This window comes from Aedes albopictus, chromosome 3, assembly GCF_035046485.1.
Source record: "Aedes albopictus strain Foshan chromosome 3, AalbF5, whole genome shotgun sequence".
Lineage (NCBI taxonomy): Eukaryota > Metazoa > Arthropoda > Insecta > Diptera > Culicidae > Aedes > Aedes albopictus.
The window spans coordinates 182,254,131-182,274,484 of NC_085138.1; the positions used below are offsets into that span (position 1 = coordinate 182,254,131).

Here is a 20,354-nt window from a genome sequence, read left to right on the forward strand (position 1 = left end):
GATTAGTGCTTCGAGCAAGGGGTAATTATTTTTCTTTCTAAAAAACGGAGTGACGTGATTTTACCTGCGATGATGCTGCGTAACGAATTGGTTGTCGGGTTTTACGTTAATTGGTACTCACCTGAAAAGGGAAACGAAATGTTTAGCATTAGTTAGTTGTTTTAGGAAAATCATGAACAGTCGATATTGTGAACCGGAATTTACACTACATGTAAAATGAAGTGATTCTAGTTCATAATAAAACGACTTTTGTTTCTATTAGAGCATCAAACATTTCTAAACTTGAGTTAAACGAATGCTTATTAACTGTTGTGGCCAGTATCTTTAAGTAGTGAACTGTAAAAAGTAGGCATATTTTATAAAAGAATGCATTAGCACAATTCGATGAAAAAGTATTGTTAATTCATGATAACTTAGTCGTAAATATAAGTGGGTAGCACGAATACGATACTGAATACCGAATACCGAATACGGTAGTACTAATACGATACAATAGAAAACGAATTGTCCCTCAAAGGGGAAAAATGAATATGAAATTAACATAAACAGCCATTCCATGAATAGTCTCAAATATAAAAGTGCTCCGATATTACTCAAATTCGTTAAGAATAATCTTTACCAAAAATAATTTGATCTGTAATTTTTTGTTTCGTCATTTCTAATTTTTTAAATTTTTAAACCGTCATAACTTTTGAAACACTAGACCGATTTGCAATCTTTTTTCACAAATAAAAATATTATTAGTTCTTGATTTTAGAAAAAAAAACATCGCGAGAAAATTTAGTAAATTTTATGGTGCAAAAATGACAAAAAAAATATCAATTGTTATGATTATCACAATGTAGGACCACAAGAATTATATATTTTTCAAATTTGATCAATTTACAAAATTTTAACTATTTAAACATTAATCACTCAAAGGGGTTTTCCCTCTTCCAAATTTTTAGTTAAAAATAAATAAATAATAATAATAACTATTCATACACAAATATCAAAAATTATAAACGTTCTTCCAACTGTTTTTGCGTTTCATTTTTTTTTAATTTCAAGGTTTATACAGTCTAGATTCCTACTTAACGGTTGGTTCTTTACTTGACGACTAGCGCCACCTAGCGTCGAAATCACAAACTAATTGCTGAATCATCAGATAGCCCTTCGACGTCCTGAAGAACTTTGCCGAAGACGATACTTACATATCTATCTGCTCTGCATCCCCAGATAGAGATGTTTGAACTATACTTGCCAACTAGCACCACCTAGCGGTGGAAGCTCCAATTAGTTGTTGAAGCTCCAGATTGTTCTTGACTTTTTGAAGAACTTTGCCGAAGACAACACTTTTCTATCTGCTCCGGACACCGGGATAAAGAAGTTTGAAACTTTACTTGATGACTAGCGCCAACTAATGGCAAAATCACCAAGTAATTGTTGACATCCTGAAGAACTTTGCCGAAGACGACCTTCTTATATCTGCTCTGTATCCCGAGGTAGAGAAGTTTAAAACATTACTTGACGACTAGCGCCACCTAGCGGTGAAATCAAATACTTTATGTTGAATCAATAGATAGGTTTTGACTTCCTGAAGAACTTTGTCGAAGATGCCACTTTTCTATCTGCTTTGGATACCGGGATAAAGAAGTTTGAAACTTTACTTGACGACTAGTGCAACCTAGCAGTGGAATCACAAAGTAGTTGTTGAATCACCATATTGTTCTTGACCAACTGAACAACGTTGCCGAAGTCAGCATTGTTTCAAATTAAGTAGATCTTAAAATATCACATGAATAAACTTATGAGTGCTTCTACTGACGAGTGTACATAGCAACCACTTCAACATAGCACCTCTATCGGCCAAATTGCCAACAAATTGGATGATAGCACGGCGTAACAAAAATAAACTTTTGGTATGTCTCAAGAGCAAACTTATGTGTCTCCGGCAGTTTTTGGCCCGCTGAATCCGAATCCGGGCTCAGATTCGCTCCAGCACGTCACAATTTTTAGTTATACCCTAATTTATAGGACAAAATATGCGATTTTGGGCTTTTCTGATTGCAAGTCATTAAGCATGGAAATGTTTTTTTTAAAGCAATCAAAGGATAAATTGGTCAATTAACATCTAAATTAACGACTCATGCAAAATATTTCGTTTTACCGAATCAATTCGAAAGATTTAAGCATTTTATGATATTTCCCATACACGGCACCCTCCAAAAGTTGCATGCAAGTTTACTTACTAACATAGAGTGCCTAAATCTATCAAATTTGATTTGGTAAAACGAAATTTGATTGCTTTAAAAAAATATTTCCGCCCTTTGATTGCTTTAAAAAAATATTTCCATGCTTAATGGCTTGCAATCAAAAAGACCCAAAATTGCATATTTTGCCCTATAAATTAGGGTATAGCTCAAAGCTGTGACGTGCTGGAGCGAATCTGAGCCCGGATTCGGATTCAGCGGCCCAAAATCTGTCAGAGACACATAAGTTTGCTCTTGAGACAAGAAAATGTTGCCCTGTGTAGTTGTAATTGTGTGGTAGATCTATTCTAGTACTACAACTTTGCCAAAAAAAAACTATGGTGCAATATTGTAATACGCCTGAGATACTCGCTCACACCCCCAATAGAGCGAAATCCCATAAGCTCTGTGATCCTCACAACACGGACTGCCGTGTAATAGGAATCCGTGTAATAGGTGACCGTGTAGACGGCAGCCGTGTTGTAGGAGTCTATACTGTACTCATATATGTTTACAATGACCATGCGTCTCCATCACTTTAAAATAGCCGTTTATATTTATATATTATTTATTTTATCATCTAATTATATACTCACATAGCAACTGGGTAAACTTCAGTAAGTAAATAATAACCAGCGAACTCGCCTGCTAGAGAGTGATACCTAATCCTCCATGAATTTCCCAAGTTTCTTCTGATTTACTACGGAATTTCCATTTCAGATTTCTTCTGGAGTTCGTTCTGAGATTCCTTCAGGAGCTCCTACTAGAATTACTCCAGGAGTGCCTTCAGAGATTGATTTAAGACTTCTCTAAAGGTTTTTTTTTTGAGGAAACCCCACGAGTTCTTACTGAAATCTTTCCAGGATGTTCCGTCTGGTATTCCTCCAGGAATCAATTCTTGGAATCCTCATAATGTTTCTGATTGGATTCGTCAAGAAGTTCCTTTTAGGATTTCCTTTTTTGAGAGGTCCTCCAGCAGTTCATTCTGGAAACGCTTCAACATTTTCTTCTGTGATTTTCAAAGAATTTTTCCTAAGATTCCTCAAGGAGTTCTTTGGAGTCTTCCGTGGATTCCTCCAGAGGATTTCCTCCGCAGTTCCTTTAGGAATACCTCCTGGAGACTCTTCTGGGATTCCTCCAACATTTTCCAAGCTGTTGTTTTTGGCTCTTTTTTTCATGAGTTCTTTCGAAGATTCCGCCTTCTGGGAATTGGTTTTGGTTTGGTTTGGTTTTGGTTTGGTTTTTGAACTGGTTTGAGAAGCGTTCGGAGGGGTCTCAAGACGATACCAGGGCGTTGCAGGGTATCAGCAGCGTTCCGGACGTTTTCGGGGGTTTTGAAGGAACTGCAGGGATGTTGGATTTCAGGATCATTCCAGGAGATTTTAGGGGCGTTTCAAGCAGTTTGAAGTGGTTTCAGAGGTGTTCCAAGGCGTTACAAGGGTGTTATAGGGGGTTTCAGAGGCACTCCAAGGGATTCGGAGGAAATTCAGCAGCGTTCCAGGGTTTCAGGGGTGTCCCTGTAGATTTTATGAGCGTTCCAGGAGATCTCAGGGAGTTTCAGAAGGGTAAGGAGGGTTTCAAGCAGTGCCGGACTTAGGGGGGGGGGGCAGGGGGGGCCAGGGCCCCGGGCTCCCCCACAAAATTCTACTTCACGAAAAAAAAAGAACTTCGAATTACTGTGTACTGGCAAGATGTATGTGATATGTTGTGATTCTTTTAAGTAAGAATATTTGTCCATCTATTTATGAAATTTTAAATTTTGCCTCAAAATTTATTAAAATTTATTTTTTGTTGTGTATTTGCTTAACTCTTCAGTAATCGCGCAGTTATATTTTGTACAACACGTTGAAAGAAGCTTACTCGTTGTACTCAGCATCAGCGTGGTGCTGACGGTATAATGGCCGACCACGTGATTAACGGAAGGTTAGGAAAAATTATCGGATATCCTGAAAAAAATATTAGACTTAATTTTAGAGGAACTCCAAACCTCTATAAAAACAAAAACTTTTTTAGCAGGAACTTCATTACTTTGTAAATAAAGTTCCTGCTAAATATGTTTGTTTTTCTTTCTGTCTACAGTTTTTGCAAACATTTTGAAGAATTTTCTTCAAAATTCTTGAATGAATCAAAGGATTTTTTTTCGAAATTTTGAAGTATTTTTGGAATCCAGATAGCTTACGACTTATTTAAACCGGAGAACAACAAATCTGTAGAACATTTTTTTAGAGGACATCTAGCATGAATTTAAGGCAGGTTGTTGTGAAGAGTTTCAGTACGAATTGTTTGAGTAGAGAGATTTGCTCATTGAAATGAGGATGAATTCATGGCGAACTCCTGGTAAAATGGATTGACAAACTTTCGGTAGAAATTTGTGGAGACATTGGCTGTAAAGTTTTCCGCTAAAATTTTTTAAGAAATTCAATAGATATTTGGAAAATGAGTCAAAAATTCCATTAGAAACTTATTATAAATTTCCTCTAATATTTCTTTAGAATGTTCATTAGAATGTTCTCTTTGATACCAGAGTAATGTGGAAAAATCTTTTGGAAGGTCGTCGAAACCTTCCCTAATAGTCGCGGCAAAACAAGTTTTTGTTAAGTGTTCATTCTTTACCATCAACTTCTCCAGAGATTGCATCAGAGCCAATATAAATTCTCTTTGGATTTCGCAGAAACGACACCACCGATTGCGCTACAAATTTTACTTGAAATCACTTGAGCATTTCAGTAATAATTTTTTTTTGTTTTTTTTTGTGTATTTTAACTTAGCTGCTAATTCTACACTCAAGTAATAAATTCTTCTTGCAGTTTCTTTGTGAACTCTGGCTTGAATTTCGACTAAATCTGGGATCCAATACGGCGAATGCACTCTTGAAAACAATTATTTACTTTATATTGTAGTAGGCTATGAGTATGTAGTTCGTAAGTTATGTCAGAATAAAAAAAGAGATAGTCGGAACTAGTCGTGTTTCATTAAGTCCCTACAATATAATTTTCTTTTATCATTGCTTTCACGCTTGAATTTCAAGTCTGTTATAAATAATTCAGTGGATATTGACATTTTTCATAGTTCTGCTTATTGTTCTAGATTCATGATTCTTCCACAACTACATTAATCTAGGGGCAAGACACTGTGCAAATGAGAGCAACTCTGAGAAATTCTGAGTTACTCTTTTTAGTAATGATCGACGAAATTTGTTGACAGAGATCCGTAAAACTGCAATTTTCATTCAGCACACGCAACACTTTGCAGTTTGACATTGATGCCAGATCACACTTTGGTATAATTAAGAGAAAATATGAGGAACTGTGAGGAATTCTGAACAACATTTTGAGCACAGTCTTTCTCTCGTTAGATCTGTCTTGCCCCTAGACATTAATACCTTCATTAACATATTTGTAAGAAAGATAATCAAAGATACCACTTTCGAACGTAAATCGTTGGCATTCCCATTTACGCCAGCAAAATCAAATGGCCTACTGGTTCGATCGAACCAAAAACGTTCGAAAGTGGATACGTCCGTAAACAAGAATGAGGGTGATTTTATTTTTATTTTTTTTTTTCATGTTATGTGGGCAAAATATGGGGTCTCCAGTTAGCCTACTGGTTAAGGCTATGGCTCGCCAATCCGGAGACGGCGGGTTGGATTCCCGTTCCGGTCGGGAAAATTTTCTCGACTCCCTGGGCATAGTGTATCATTGTACTTGCCACACAATGTACAAATTCATGCAATGGCAGGCAAAGAAAGCCCTTCAATTAGTAACTGTGAAAGTGCTCTAAGAACACTAAGTTGAAGTGAGGCAGGCCAAGTCCCAGTGCAGACGTAGAGCCATAAAGGAGAAGAAGATGGGCAAAATTTATCTTCTTAACAAAGGGCCCCCACAACATTGCGGCCCCGGGCCCACACATTTGTAAATCCGGCCCTGTTCAAGCGCTTTCAAAATAATTTAAGGCGTTGCGGGGGGTTTCATGGGGATTGCAGGAGCATTTCAGGGCGTTTCGTGAAGTTTCAGGGTGTTTTAAGGGCGATTTCGGGGGTTCTAGAGGTTCTCCCGTGGCTCAAGACTACGCGCAACAGTTAGTAGTGGCCATACCAACTGAAGAGTAGCTAGGCGCAGCTACACTTGAAGATGACTGGAAGGACATCCGATCCGCCATAGTACCTCGACTGCACCACTGGGCCTCGCGACTCTGAATTACAGAAACGACTGGTACGACGGCGAATGTGAACAGATGCAGAACGAGAAGAATGCAGTATGGGCGAGAATGTTGCAACACCGTACGAGGGCGAATAAGGCACGTTATAGACAGGCGCAGAACAGGCAAAACTCTGTCTATCGGAGGAAGAAGCGTCAGCTGGAAGAACGAGTTCGCAAAGCAATGCGATGAAAGAGCTGTACCGCGCTAAGGATACACGGAAGTTCTATGAGAAGCTGAACCGTTCGCGCAGAGGCTTTGTGCCACAAGCCGACATGTGCCGAGATAGTCACGGGAATCTTCTGACGAGTGAGCGTGAGGTGGCCAAGAGGTGGCGGCAGTATTAGGATGAGCACCTTCATGACGACGTTGCAAGCACTGAAGGTGGCGTGGTATCAGATTCAGGAATACATGTGCAGGACATTTCTAGCCCCTAACTTCCAAGAGATTGAAGAGGAGGTTAGCCGGTTGAAAAACAACAAAGCTGCTGGATCAGATCAATTACCAAGTGAGCTTCTAAAATACGGTGAAGAAGCACTGGTGAGAGCACTACACTGCGTCACTATTATGATTTGGGAGGAGAAAGTATTACCGGAGGGATGAATGGAAAGTATCATTTGTCTCATCTACAGAAAGGGCGACAAGTTGGATTGCGGGAGCTACCACGCGATCACACTAAAGAGCGCTGCTTACAAGGTACTATCTCAAATTCTATGCCGCCGTCTATCACCGATTGCAAGGGTGTTCATGAAGCAATATCAGGCTGGATTCATGGATGTACGCGCTACAACGGACCAGATTGTCGCCATCCGCCAGGTGTTGCAGAAAAGCCGTAAATACATAGCTTCCACATATCACTTGTTCATTGATTTTAAATCGGCGTATGATACAATCGATCGAGACCAGCTAGGGCAGATTATGCATGAGTACGGATTCCCGGATGAACTGATATTATTGAACAAGGCGACGATGGATCGAGTGATGTACGTAGTTCGAGCTTCAAAGACACTCTCGAGTCCTTTCGAGTCTCGCAGAGGGTTATGGCAGGAGATGGCCTTTTGTGCTTAATGTTTAACATCGCCTTAGAAAGTGTAATATGAAGAGCGGGGATAAACACGAGTGGAACGATTTTCACGAAGTCCGTTCAGCTGCTTGGTTTCGTTGATGATATGTATTGATATTTTAGCTCGTAAATTTGAGACAATGGCAGAAACGTACATCCGACTGAAGAGTGAAGCCATACGAATCAGAATAGTCATTAATGTGTCGATGACAAAGTACATGATGGCCAAGGGCTCCAGGGAGGAATCACAGCGGCCGCAATCCCGAATTTCTATCGAAGGTGATGAAATCGAGGCGGTTGAAGAATTCGTGTACATAGGCTCCCCGGTGACCGCTGACAACGACACCAGTAGAGAAATTCAGAGACGCATTGTGGCAGAAAATCGTGCTTACTTTTGACTCCGCAGAACTCTAAGATCGAACAAAGTTCGCCCTCACACGAAGTTAACTATCTACTCTACGGACTTTGCGTGGAGAGGGCCAACGCGCCCTTGGAGTTTTCGAACGGAAGGTTCTGTGTACCATCTACGGCGGAGTGCAGATGAAAGACGGGTATTGGAGCAGGCGAATGAACCACGAACTGCATCAGCTGTTGAGAGAACCAATCATCATCCACACCGCGATCGGAAGGCTACGGTGAGCGGGTCACGTCATCAGGATGTCGGATAACAACCAACTAAAATAGTTCTCGAGAGCCATACAACCTGTACAAAAAGACGTGGTGCGCAGCGAGATAGGTGGGTCGATCAAGTGGAGGACGATCTACGGGCCCTTCGCAGAGTGCGGAACTGGAGACACACAGCCGTGGACCGAGCAGAATGGAGACGACTCCTATATACAGCAGAGGTCACTCAGGCATTACTTTGACCGGTATGGTAAGTAAGTGCTCAGGACTGAAAGTTAATAAGGCGCTGTCCATAAACTACGTAGACTTTTTTTTGGCTATCTCGGACCCCGGACCGGAAAATTACCTACCTTGAATAGGTATGCATTAAATTCACCGCATTCAATAAGCTATAGTCTCAGATTGTCTGAGTATTCCACAATTTTGATGGAGTGAAGGTCTTAGAATCAACAGTTTTGTTGATTTTAAATGTTTTGTTTTTTGCCTTGTTGATACTGGTTCTTATTATGTTCGATAGTACCTTTTATATTGTCGAAGTGTTGCTACCATAACATGAACAAAAACCCAGATTAATCCACCTAGCGGTGATAGTGCCTTTCTCGTAGAATACGTTCTCTAGCTCCTGCAACATAGAAGCTTGAACTTGTAATAGTTATAGCAATTAGATTCTTTAAGGGTATTAAAAAATATACAGTAAAATGGGGTATCTTCAATAGTTTTTTAGCAAATTTTCTTAATATTTTCCCATGTAACAGTATTTCCAATAATAACATACACATTTTCAATAATTTTTGTTCGGTGCAAAACCATCTGTCAAAGTAAGCTTCGATTGTGAATATAGGAAAGTGTGTGCACTGCTTTCGTAAGCTCTGTTAAAGTGAGCTTTAGTGATTTTCAAGTACGAAATGGTATCGCCACCAGAGCAATGGTAAAATTTGAGTTCCTAATGTGGAAACTAATGTGATTGCAGGTAATTAATGCTAATTTCAGACAAAATTTAAGTGACTCATTATTGTTGCGTGAAAATCACACAATTATGGGTGACTTTTTGTGCAGCATATATGGTCGGGGTTCTGCTAAACCGAACCAAAGACCATTTTTTGAAAAATTGAGTTTTCTTTACCATTGGATGAAGAAATAGATGATCCTCCTTCCATGTAAAAATGCAGTAATTCTGACAGCTCTTCGTGGAGTAAATTCAAAATTTCTGTTTGGCAGAACATACAAAAAATAAAATTGCATCCAACCAGAGTGAACTGTAAACCATTCCATAGAATCAGCGAAATGTTTTAGTGTTGGTCCAGATGAAGAAAATTTCAAGTTATGCTCATCGCCGTCAAATTTCTAACTTCCAACTCATAGTAACAATATGTGGGAGAATTGAACACGTTATTAGAAATACGGATGTTGGAGGATACAATTATGTTTCGATGGTGCTGATCGCCATTTTTCCAAATCACATTCAGCCAGACCGAACCAAATCCACTGCATTTTAGAATCTATTTATTCTCAACAATACAAAAATCAACTGGTTTTAAATACATGCGTTATGTCGACACACCTCATACTGATAATTTTACACAGAAGCCGTCATTGAACAACAAGGCTAATAAGAATAATAAAGCTTGAAAAAAATCAAACACTTGGTTCGCTTTGGCTGATCGAAAAATGGCGTTTTTACGAAAACCATGCTAGAGAAGAATGTTTAGAACTTGATTCAGACTTAACGACTGACTTTCAGCTAAGTAAAATGACCTAGAGGTAACGTGCTTGGTTATCACTTAAAGGACCCAAGTTCGAGTCTCTTCAATATTTTCGATTTTTTTTTTGTCTTAGTTCACTTTGGCAGATCATTTTCATGGTTTTCTTCGACCAGTATAAATTTGAAGTACACAAATTGCTCCATTTTCATCACATCTCAGGACCTCAGGACATGCAAAGACATCATTTTACATAATCACTCTTGCTCTGTGCCTGCACATGCACCGCCTATAAAAAAAAAACATAGGTGGGAACGGCTGAGCTGGGAGGGCTTCCGCCGTTCATATTTCAAACTATTTTAAGACCTCCATAATATACGCGTCCTCTCTGATCATGTAAAGAATTGTGAGTGATATCGATTTCAACTTCATGGACGTTGAAAAATCGAGTTTTTTTTTCACAATTCGACTGGTTTTTTTTCTGAAACAAAGAAACACAGTCAGCCACACTGAACTATAAACCATATTCCAATGTTTTTGTTCAGCCAGAGTGAACTGAGTGCGAAGTACTCAAAAATTAAATGTATTTATATCAATGCTTTCAAATAATTTACATGTATTCTTCATCTCTGATGGTTAATAAAGGCTTGTAAGTTACATATAAGCGGAAAAGTTTCAAATAATCTTAGCTGTTGTTTATTTGTGAGTGGTTGAACTTCAAGTTGAATTATCTCGAAATAAAGTTTTCGGCGCTTAGTTCGGTTTAGCAGAACCCCGGCCATATGTAATTGAGAGTTCTGCGTACATAGACATTGGGTAAGTGTACCAATTATGGCTATAGTACCATTTATTCGCTATAGTTGATTTTCACCCTTTAACGATATATATCAACAATAAAAAAATGTTAACAACAGATCGCGTTCACAAAAGATGATTGCATTCATTTAAAGTCCACATTTTGCTCAAATTATGGTAGAAATAAATAATTTTCCTTAAAATTTTGGCTTCCTTGCACCCTTTTTCGCCATAGTGTACCAGTTATGGCTAATCCCATAAGAAATGCATGCAAATAGTGCGAAAAGGTACCGAAGTTATAAAATGTAGCCATAACTGGGACATCTTTTAACATATTGGTGAAATTCGTTGGTCTTCTCGTTATTTTTGTACAAATAGTTTTCCTTAGGTAGTGCCATAATTGGTACAGGCACCCTTGCATACTTTTAGGCGTTTATCGGTGGTGTGGGTGGATGGAGATTTGGTCCCAATTTTGAAAAATTGATTTCAAATTATGAAAACACGCTTCGTTAAGAGATTTGAGACCAGCTTTAGATTCTACTATAGTTGATCTAACGAGAATAAGTGATCATTTATTAATAAAATAGGGACAAAATAGACAAAACTTGAGTAACTCATAATAGACAACAAGTTGACCCATAATTGTTACACAGCCAATATTGGCCCATTATTGTAGTATTCATTATTCATCAACTTTTTAGTAATTTTACACTTAAAGTGAGTTTTACAAGAGGATTTGTATATAAAACAATAAAAAGGAGTTTCAATGATAAGAATTTAAAATAAAAATAATGTAAGTGTTGAGTGTAACTTTATGAATCAATTTTGAAAAAATGAACTATCCCATCCATATCCGAAAGCTCGAAAATCGTTACCATCATCTATATATATATATATATATATATATATATATATATATATATATATATATATATATATATATATATATATATATATATATATATATATATATATATATATATATATATATATATATATATATATATATATATATATATATATATATATATATATATAAATGAGTTCGAAGTCCCTTTGAGGCAACAAAACTCACGAACGGGTGAACCGATCAGTATGACTCTTGCACGGTTCGATTCGTATTCATGGTAGGGTAAGAAACTTTGAACTAGTCAAATTGTACCTAATCTTAATTTGAACCATTTCAAAATTCATTAAAACGACGTACTTTTCAGGCAAATATTGTCCCAAAAAAGATGTTAAACAGCCTTCCGTAATATAACCTGATAACATGGACTTTAAAAGCATTGAAAAAATCGTTTTTGTCATGGAAAACAGGCAATTAAAAAATCACTGTGATTTCACCCATTCCCCCCAAAAGAAAGCACATTTTCGGTGCACTCGTACAGCTCGTGCATTGTATCACACGCAATATGTGAACACGTCAAATGAAAGCTTATTTATCGTAGAATCGACCAACCGAATAATATTCCGCATTATTTGTCATAAAATTATCAAATTTAAGTGATTCTTACTTGGGGAATGTTATCTTAAGTTGAACCATTTGTAATCTAAATTTGAACTAGTAAACGGGGATGAGCTTCTAGTGTTGGCCTGTAGATTGCGCTAGTGGTTGCTTTGTTTACTCTTGGGGGAGGAAAAAATCCAAATTTAGTTTCCAAATTCCTAAAAAATTTCGAACATTCTGAGTTGAGATTCCACTGCCTAATGAAAAATAGGTATGAGAATAAGCAAATTCATGTGATTTTTCATTGTTTAGCATGGAATTGGCTGTTTTGTGAGAGGCTCGAGCTGCTGCTGCCAGTAGTTCAAATTAAGATTACGATGGTTCAAATTAAGATTAAAATCATTGTTGATGAAAAATCAAATATTTCAATGAAATTCGGTGCAAATACAAACTTTTTACCATTTAACAGAAAGCTTATACCCGTGGCTTTCATGTACATACGATTTTGCCGTAGTAAATTATTTCCATGGGGGAGAAAAAATCACTTAAAATTTGCACTGCTTCAGAAAGCCGCAATTTGGTTCAAATTTTGATTACCTACCCTAGCTGTGTTTATAAATATTAAAAATTACGAAAATCAACTAAGAAAGCATGATAAAATACTGATTTTCTATGAACTGGGAAGAAAATCAACATGATCGAAATGAAACCAATCTAGAGTGCTGTGCCGCAATGAACTCAACAGTTGTCAAACCACCACAGCTTGGCAAGACAAAGTTTGCCGGGACAGCTAGTCTTGTATAAGAATAGTAGTTTGAGCATGACGCTGAGGAAGGTGATTCAGTCTCAACACAAAATTTTTGGTCCTTTTTATACAGGAATCCAAAACATTCACCCGTTTTACGGTACAAGCGAAACCGAAGTCGGGTTGGGGTTGAAACTGTGATCTCATCCAGTTCTAATCCAGGTTGGAACTGGATCAAAAAGAAAAACGGCATGAGTTTTGTTTCAATTCAATATATTTCAACATGTTTTCAATTTTACCATGGAAACTGGGTTCAAACCAACAAGCCTGAGATCAACTAGCTCGCACGCTACCACTCGGCTATCGAACGAGTTGATATGAGAGGGAACAAAACGCAGACAACAAGCGTTTGTTGGTCGATGATCACCTCTTTTGCCATGGTAAGGGAAGATTCAAAAATTACGTCCATCGTTTTTCGGGATTTCTAGACCCCCCCTCCCCCCTCTGTCACGCAATTTCCCTATACCCAATACACGTACTGTCACACTATTCTAGACCCCCCCCCTCCCCCAAATGTTGGACGTAATTTTTGAACGTTCCCTAAATTTGAAAACATTTTTATGCTGGTCATTACCGCAAGCCGTCTTTCAGGTTTTCACAACAAAATCAATTCCAGTGTAAAGGGTTAGTTGTAAATTGGGTCAATTATAAAATTGACAGTATTTACACGCTAAGAAAATGTTTCTCTAAAATGAGTAAGATTCACACAAAACTGAGCTAAACTGGAACAGCTCAAAAAATGAGTAAATTGTATTTTCAGCGATAGCGCAGGCCCAAGTGTAAAAATCCAACCAATTTAAGCCGTATAATATTCTTCACATCAGCAAGAATATTATACGACTTAAACTGATGAGATTTTCACACTTGGGCCAGCGCTATCGCTGGAAAAAAAATTACTCATTTTTTAGTTGTCCCACTTTAGCTCCAAAATGAGTGAATTTTCTGACCGTGCATCTGTTGAATTGAAGCGAAGACTACTTGATAAAGTGGTCTTCGATTGAAGCGAAACTCATGCCGTTTTTCTTTTTGAACCTGATTTGAAACTAGATTGGCGGAAAATGTGTAAATAAACAAACGTCAACCAAACTCAAACAAACTTTAATACAAGCGAAACCGAAGTCGGGTTGGGGTTGAAACTGTGATCTCATCCAGTTTCAACCCAGGTTGGAACTGGATCAAAAAGAAAAACGGCATCAGTCTGCACAAATTTAGTGGCGATGTATATTTAAATGGATCCTGAGGAATTCCACGGAGTCATGTCAGTCGATCCTGAGCGACCATTTCAAAAATATCTGAAACTTTGCACAGTTTTTCAATTTCATATAAATCGCCATTTTTTGATATTAAACCTTCATATTCACTCACGACTAACTTTTCAAAAGGGTGTATGCGAAAATAGTTCTAAAATATTCTAAAAGCTGTACAGCATAAACGGATTGTTCGATTGTTATAAATTTTTCAGCAAAGTTAGATAACTAAATGATGATTCCTTAGAAAATATACACTGTAAAAAATTTCTTTTTCTACTTTGAAAAAATATGATATTTGTCACAAAAACTCAAATATCTCAAAACCCTATCTTTTCACCAACTTCAATTTTTTAGGGGAAATGGCCCATTATATCAGCTATCTACCATAAAATTTTGGTGATGGTAAACTGATAAACAAAAAAGTTATGACATTTCAAACATTTCTCAATTTTTACATTTAGTAACAAAAAAAAATTTTTTTCTGTGTAAATTATGTCGAGAATTATATTTTGATGCTGATTTTATTGTAAAGGCTACCGCCTGAATTAAACAAGTTGTTTTCATGATACTTTAGTTTGATTATTCGTAATTACTATAGTATCTATTTGAAACTTAGACGCGATCCAGTGTTGTGATCAAAAATATTGAGATTGTCATACTTTTTATTGTACGTGACTGGTGAAAAAATCCCTTGATAGTGTTGAAAAGCTGTTGATTATAAGAAAAATGGAATTGAATTTATTTTTAAGACAAAAGCTGTATAATAAAAGTTTTTTTATACGCGTATACGTCTAGTTTATCCGCAAAAAAAATCCCTCTTAGAGAACAGACTTTATGATCAGAAGAATGCGAGTAACTTCAACAACAACAACAAATGCATAAGAGGTACATACCACAGACAAACAGACGAAACGCCTAGAACAATTTTAGTGAAAATTCATCGCCCAGTTTACACTATCACCACTTGGTGGAAATGTTTCACGAAACACTGCGTTGTGCAATATCGTCATCAGAAGGCGCTAGTGTGAAACGTCAAACGCAAAGAAAAACGATGAGCGCTCTTCTTGTTATGAAAGCCACAACCAAGATTCAAAATGATCGTTGAAGGCGTGGTCAATGAAAATTTCGCCAGTGTTACGTTTGTTTGTCTGTATACATACCTGACAATGCTCACGAAAAAAAACAAAAAAATACTACCGCTATGAATATTAAAAATTGTATAGTATTTTTTTTCTTCAGCCACCAACACCAAACAAGTAAGTTAAAATTAATAAGTGATTTTGTTTATTATAATCTAACGAACAAGATGAACAGTCGCTTTCTCAAAGGTCTTCAACTCAACGCTCTCTTGTAGACCGTTTGATGAAAAAAAATGTTCAAAAGAGTTACGAAATCTCACCGAAAGCACCATAGATAAACTGAAAGAGACTGGTTATGCCCAAATGTCCACATTGTGTACAAAATTACGCAATTGCACGTCCTGCCGTCTAGAATTTGACAAACGAGCCATCTGTATATCATCGGTAAAGCAGGGCGCAGGAAGTTAGAAAACGACAACAACTGAGAAATTGCCATCAGCGACATCTGTTTAAACAATTTAATTACGCCCCTTTTCAAAAATGCCCTGTAATATTCTTCAACATCTATACCCATTTCAATATTTTTAACGTTGCAAAACACGCTTTCAACATTCATCTTGAAGAAGAGGGAAAACACTTGTCCTCAAATGTAACAGCAAATTAATGAATAAACGACTAATGCGCGGAGGGCGTGATAAAATCGGAACATTACGGTACATAGTATATTATATTATATGTATATATAATATATAATAAAAACAACTTGTTTTACTCACGCAAGGCCATTAACAATAAAATCAGCATCAAACTTCAATTTCCGGCCGAAATAATTTACACTAAAAAAAATTATTACTAAATGTGAAAATTGTGAAATGTTTGAATTGTCATAACTTTTTTGTTTATTTTCATGGTAGATTGCTAATACAATGGACCGTTTTCTCTAAAAAATTACGTTGGTAAAAAGATAGGGTTTTGAGATATTTGAGTTTTTGTGACAAAAATGATATTTTTTAATGTTAAAAAAGATTTTTTTCACAGTGTATATTTTCTTAGGAATCGCCATTTAGTTATCTAACTTTGCTGAACAATAAAATCAGCATCAAATCGCGATTCCCGGCCGAAATAATTTACACAGAAATTTTTTTTTACTAAATGTAAAAATTGTGAAATTTTTGAAATGTTATAACTTTTTTGTTTATTAGTTTACCATCACCAAATTTTTATGGTAGATTGCTAATACAATGGACCGTTTTCCCTAAAAAAATCAAGTTGGTAAAAAGATAGGGTTTTGAGATATTTGAGTTTTTGTGACAAAAATGATGTTTTTCAATGATAAAATAGATTTTTTTTCACAGTGTATATTTTCTTAGAAATCACCAATTAGCTATCTAACTTTGCTGAAAAATTCATAACAATCGAACAATCCGTTTTTGCTGTGCATATTTTTGAATATTTTTGAACCATTTTCACATACACCCTTTTGAAAAGTTAGTCGTGGCTCTAAATAAAAATTTGATATCGAAAAGTGGCGATTTAGATGGAACTGAAAAACTGTGCAAAGTTTCAGTTCAATAGAAAATCATGAATTAAAAATTTTCCTTAATTTTGATGCTGTTGCTTGGAATCGCTCTCCTGCAGAATAGTCCATTTTACGAGCCGTTTTTCTGAATGAAATTTTGGCAGGAGATAGCGTCCAAGCCCGTGAAAATCGATATCAACATCAACATTGTTGTCACTTCGTAAAATGGCTCATAGTAATTTCAACCGCAAGCCGTTATTCAGTGTAGGAAAACAAAAACTATTTCTGAGTAAGATCAACCCAGTGACAGTAGAAATTTTCCTCGGTAGGTGATAATTAGAACCTAACAAATGTACATTTATTCGTTAAGTGGTAGGTAAGTTAATCGCCAAGATGTATGCAACACACGAACCACTAAATATATTAATATGTTCGAGACGTTCATAAATTACGTCACATAAAAATTTTCCATTCTAAATCACTTTTCTCCCTCTACGTCAACATTATAACATTTTCATCTCCAAAATGTGTGCATGGATTATTACACTTTGTGAGTACCTCTTAAAGCGTGTCGTGATTCACGATTGCTCCCTTGCCTAAGCGAAGCACACGCTTAAAAATATTACATTAATATGTGTACTATGCGTAACGTGTACACCTGCAAAAAGTTTTGCTCAGTTTCTGAGTTGATCTCACTCAGAAATCGAAAAATCCTTTGTTTTCTTACTCAGTTTCCATTAATGGTGGGACAACTCATTGGCAACGGGTTCTCCCACTTTTAGCTAAAACGGAGTAAGAAAAATAATCGATTGTTCGATTTCTGAGTAAGATTATCTCAGTCACTGAGTAGAATTTTTTCTTGGTGTACTAATTAGAATCCGGTAAGCGGTAAGTTAATCGCCGAGATGTACGCAGCACACGACCCATTAAATGTACTACCGGTTCAGATATGGTCCGATACTGTTTTCCTGCTAACCGTTCATCAGGTTACCGAAAATGCCGCTGTTTGGTGTGTCTTATGAATGAGCTATGTTCAATTTTATATTTGGCCACTTCCGGCGGGACACCCAGAACAGGTTCCGGAACACTACCAGTTTGGATATGGTCTGATACTGTTTTCCTGCTAACCGGTCATCAGGTTATCGAAAATGCCGCTGTTTGATGTGTCGCATGCACGGCTTTGGTTCTCTTTTATATTTGGCCACTTCCGGCGGGACATCTGGAACCGGTTCCGGAACACTACTGGTTCTGATATGGTCTGAGACTATTTTCCTGCTCACCGTTCATCAGGTTATCCAAAATGCCGTGATTTGATGTGTCGCATGCATGGGTTTGTTGCATTTTCATGTATGATCACTTCCAGGGGTACCGGTCCGGATCACCTAAATGGCCATAACTCCGGAACGGCTGGACCGATCTGAACCATTTTCAATAGGAAACAATGGGACCAGATGCCGCGTCGAATGAACCATCGGTTATTAAAATCGGTTGAGGTTTACTGCCAAAAAGTGATGTGAGTTTATTTGTACACACACATACACACACACATACATACATACACACACACAGACATCACCTCAGCTCGTCGAGCTGTGTCGATTGGTATATAACACTTGACCCCTCCGGAGGCTCTATCAAATTTTTGTTTTTGGAGTGAACATATAGCCTTTCGGTACACCTTGGTGTACGAGAAAGGCAAAAAATAATCACTTACGACCTAATCTACTTTTACCCAAGAACACTAATAAACGAAAATAACTCACTCAAGTAAGGCTCGGTTACATATGGAGTGATAATTCAATAATTCTATATTCGTCGGAAGCGGCACATTTTGGCCCATCAAACGAATGCTAATGTGCTAAATTTACACTCTCCCAGTGGGCTTTTACTCTGTCACCGGAACGCCGAGTAGACAATTAAAGTCTCATAAAGCGCAAACAATGAAGCCATTAAAATGGCTTTACACCCTTGAGCCAATATGTTTGCGCTGACAGCAGCAAGCAGCCAAGCTACACAAGCAGTGTCATAAAGTCATAAACGGGAAGCTAAATGATTTCAAAAAGAAGCATAAACTATATATTACGCCCAGAAGATTTCACAATAAACGCCGGATCCGGCGATCCAAGAATGATAAACGAAGCAAATCCGGAAGTGCGAGCTGTGACGCCACTCTCTGCAGGCTGATCCAAAATGCACCATCACTAGGAGGAAGAGACAACGGAAAAATCTGTGCGCTGCACAATTATTCTTTCCAAGCTGTGACTATGGTGAAACGTCTCGGACGTATTTTATGGAAATGAGCAACCAACCAGAAGAAGGTAGAAGACACACCTAACCAAACAGGACATCCATTCAAGTCAACTACGTAGGTACGACTTGGTTGTCAGTATTTGCCTCAGTCCAGCAGCTGTGGGTGGTTGGACTGGTTCTAGCAATTATTTACATATTTCGTTGTCCATCAGCAGATGTCACAATGATATTGCATTTTGGGGAATAGGCATTGTCCTGTCGAAAGTACTAGCGGACGTTCTCGGTTCATGTTGCTCCATTTTTCGTTTATTAACAAGAGCTTGTCGGAATGGACCATCGGGTGATTTTCCCTTGACCTTTGGAAGGATCAATAGCTCGAAGCTATGGATGACAATAAAATCGGAAAATTTTAGGAATTTATCAGTCAAGACAGGATTTAATAAAGGATGATTGATTTTGGGAAGACGGCAATTTAATACACTAAATTGAGAAAATTATTCCTTGTTGAAGATAAAATTGATCAGGCGTTTGTTCTGTTATGTGTGAATACGAACTTCAAAGAGTGAAGGATTTCTTATTTATCTTCTTTTCTTTTGGTTTTACAATCAGGTTTTTTATGCGGTTTCTATTTACACGGCCGCGTACATGAAAACTCCATAGATTTTTTTTCATCGTCTTATTTTTGCATGATTCGTCTCCTCCAATGGCCGAGAGCTGTTCCCGTCCGTGAGACAGTTGAGAGATGAGAAAGGAAGTTTAGGTGAACTCCTAAAAAAGGCATGGAGACCTCTACATCCTCTCAGGTCTAGATGTCACGGGAAATTGGGTGATGTTCGTGGAAGGGTAATGTCCAAAGGATGCGTTTGGTCAACGTTTAGGCACCAAAGGTTCAAAACGAACTGCAGGAACAAACTCACCTTATCATACCAATTCCACCACTCTCGAGACCAAATTGTAGACTTTAATTTGCGTCTCCGCCAGCGATATCGCCAAAAGTCACACGGAAATAACACGAAAATGAACGACATCCCTATAGCAAGGAGAAAAACTTAAACATTCGCGAAATATTCTATTCAACATTATGTGCTCCGCTAAATCATCTGGTAAGAGAATTATGTTGAACACCGAACGAAGATAGAAACGGGAATCAAACTCTTACCCCATAGCATGGTGCGATTCGAAGCTTGGTGACCCTAACCACACGGCTACGAGGCTCCACATATGGGAATCCCTCAGAACATCGGACTGTGATACGTAGAACGGCAGCGTATTGTTGAAGCAAAAATGTTGCATGGAAAAATCTGGAGATACTCAATCTTTAGACTATGAAATCTTTACCAAATGAAATATGATACAGAAAAAATATATTTTCGGTTCGAACTCAACATTTATAG

General features: G+C 37.5%; 1 protein-coding gene across 2 annotated transcripts in view; it reads right to left on the reverse strand.

Annotated features, from left to right (window-relative positions):
* Nucleotides 1–20,354, reverse strand: part of LOC115261348 (atrial natriuretic peptide receptor 3) — a 147,193-nt gene continuing 126,839 nt past the window's right edge. For both annotated transcript variants that reach the window (XM_062856044.1, XM_029862822.2), the window contains exon 6: nucleotides 1–121. In XM_062856044.1, the coding sequence (XP_062712028.1) occupies nucleotides 102–121 (20 nt within the window). In that variant the 3' untranslated portion in view covers nucleotides 1–101. The remainder of the gene's footprint in view (nucleotides 122–20,354) is intronic.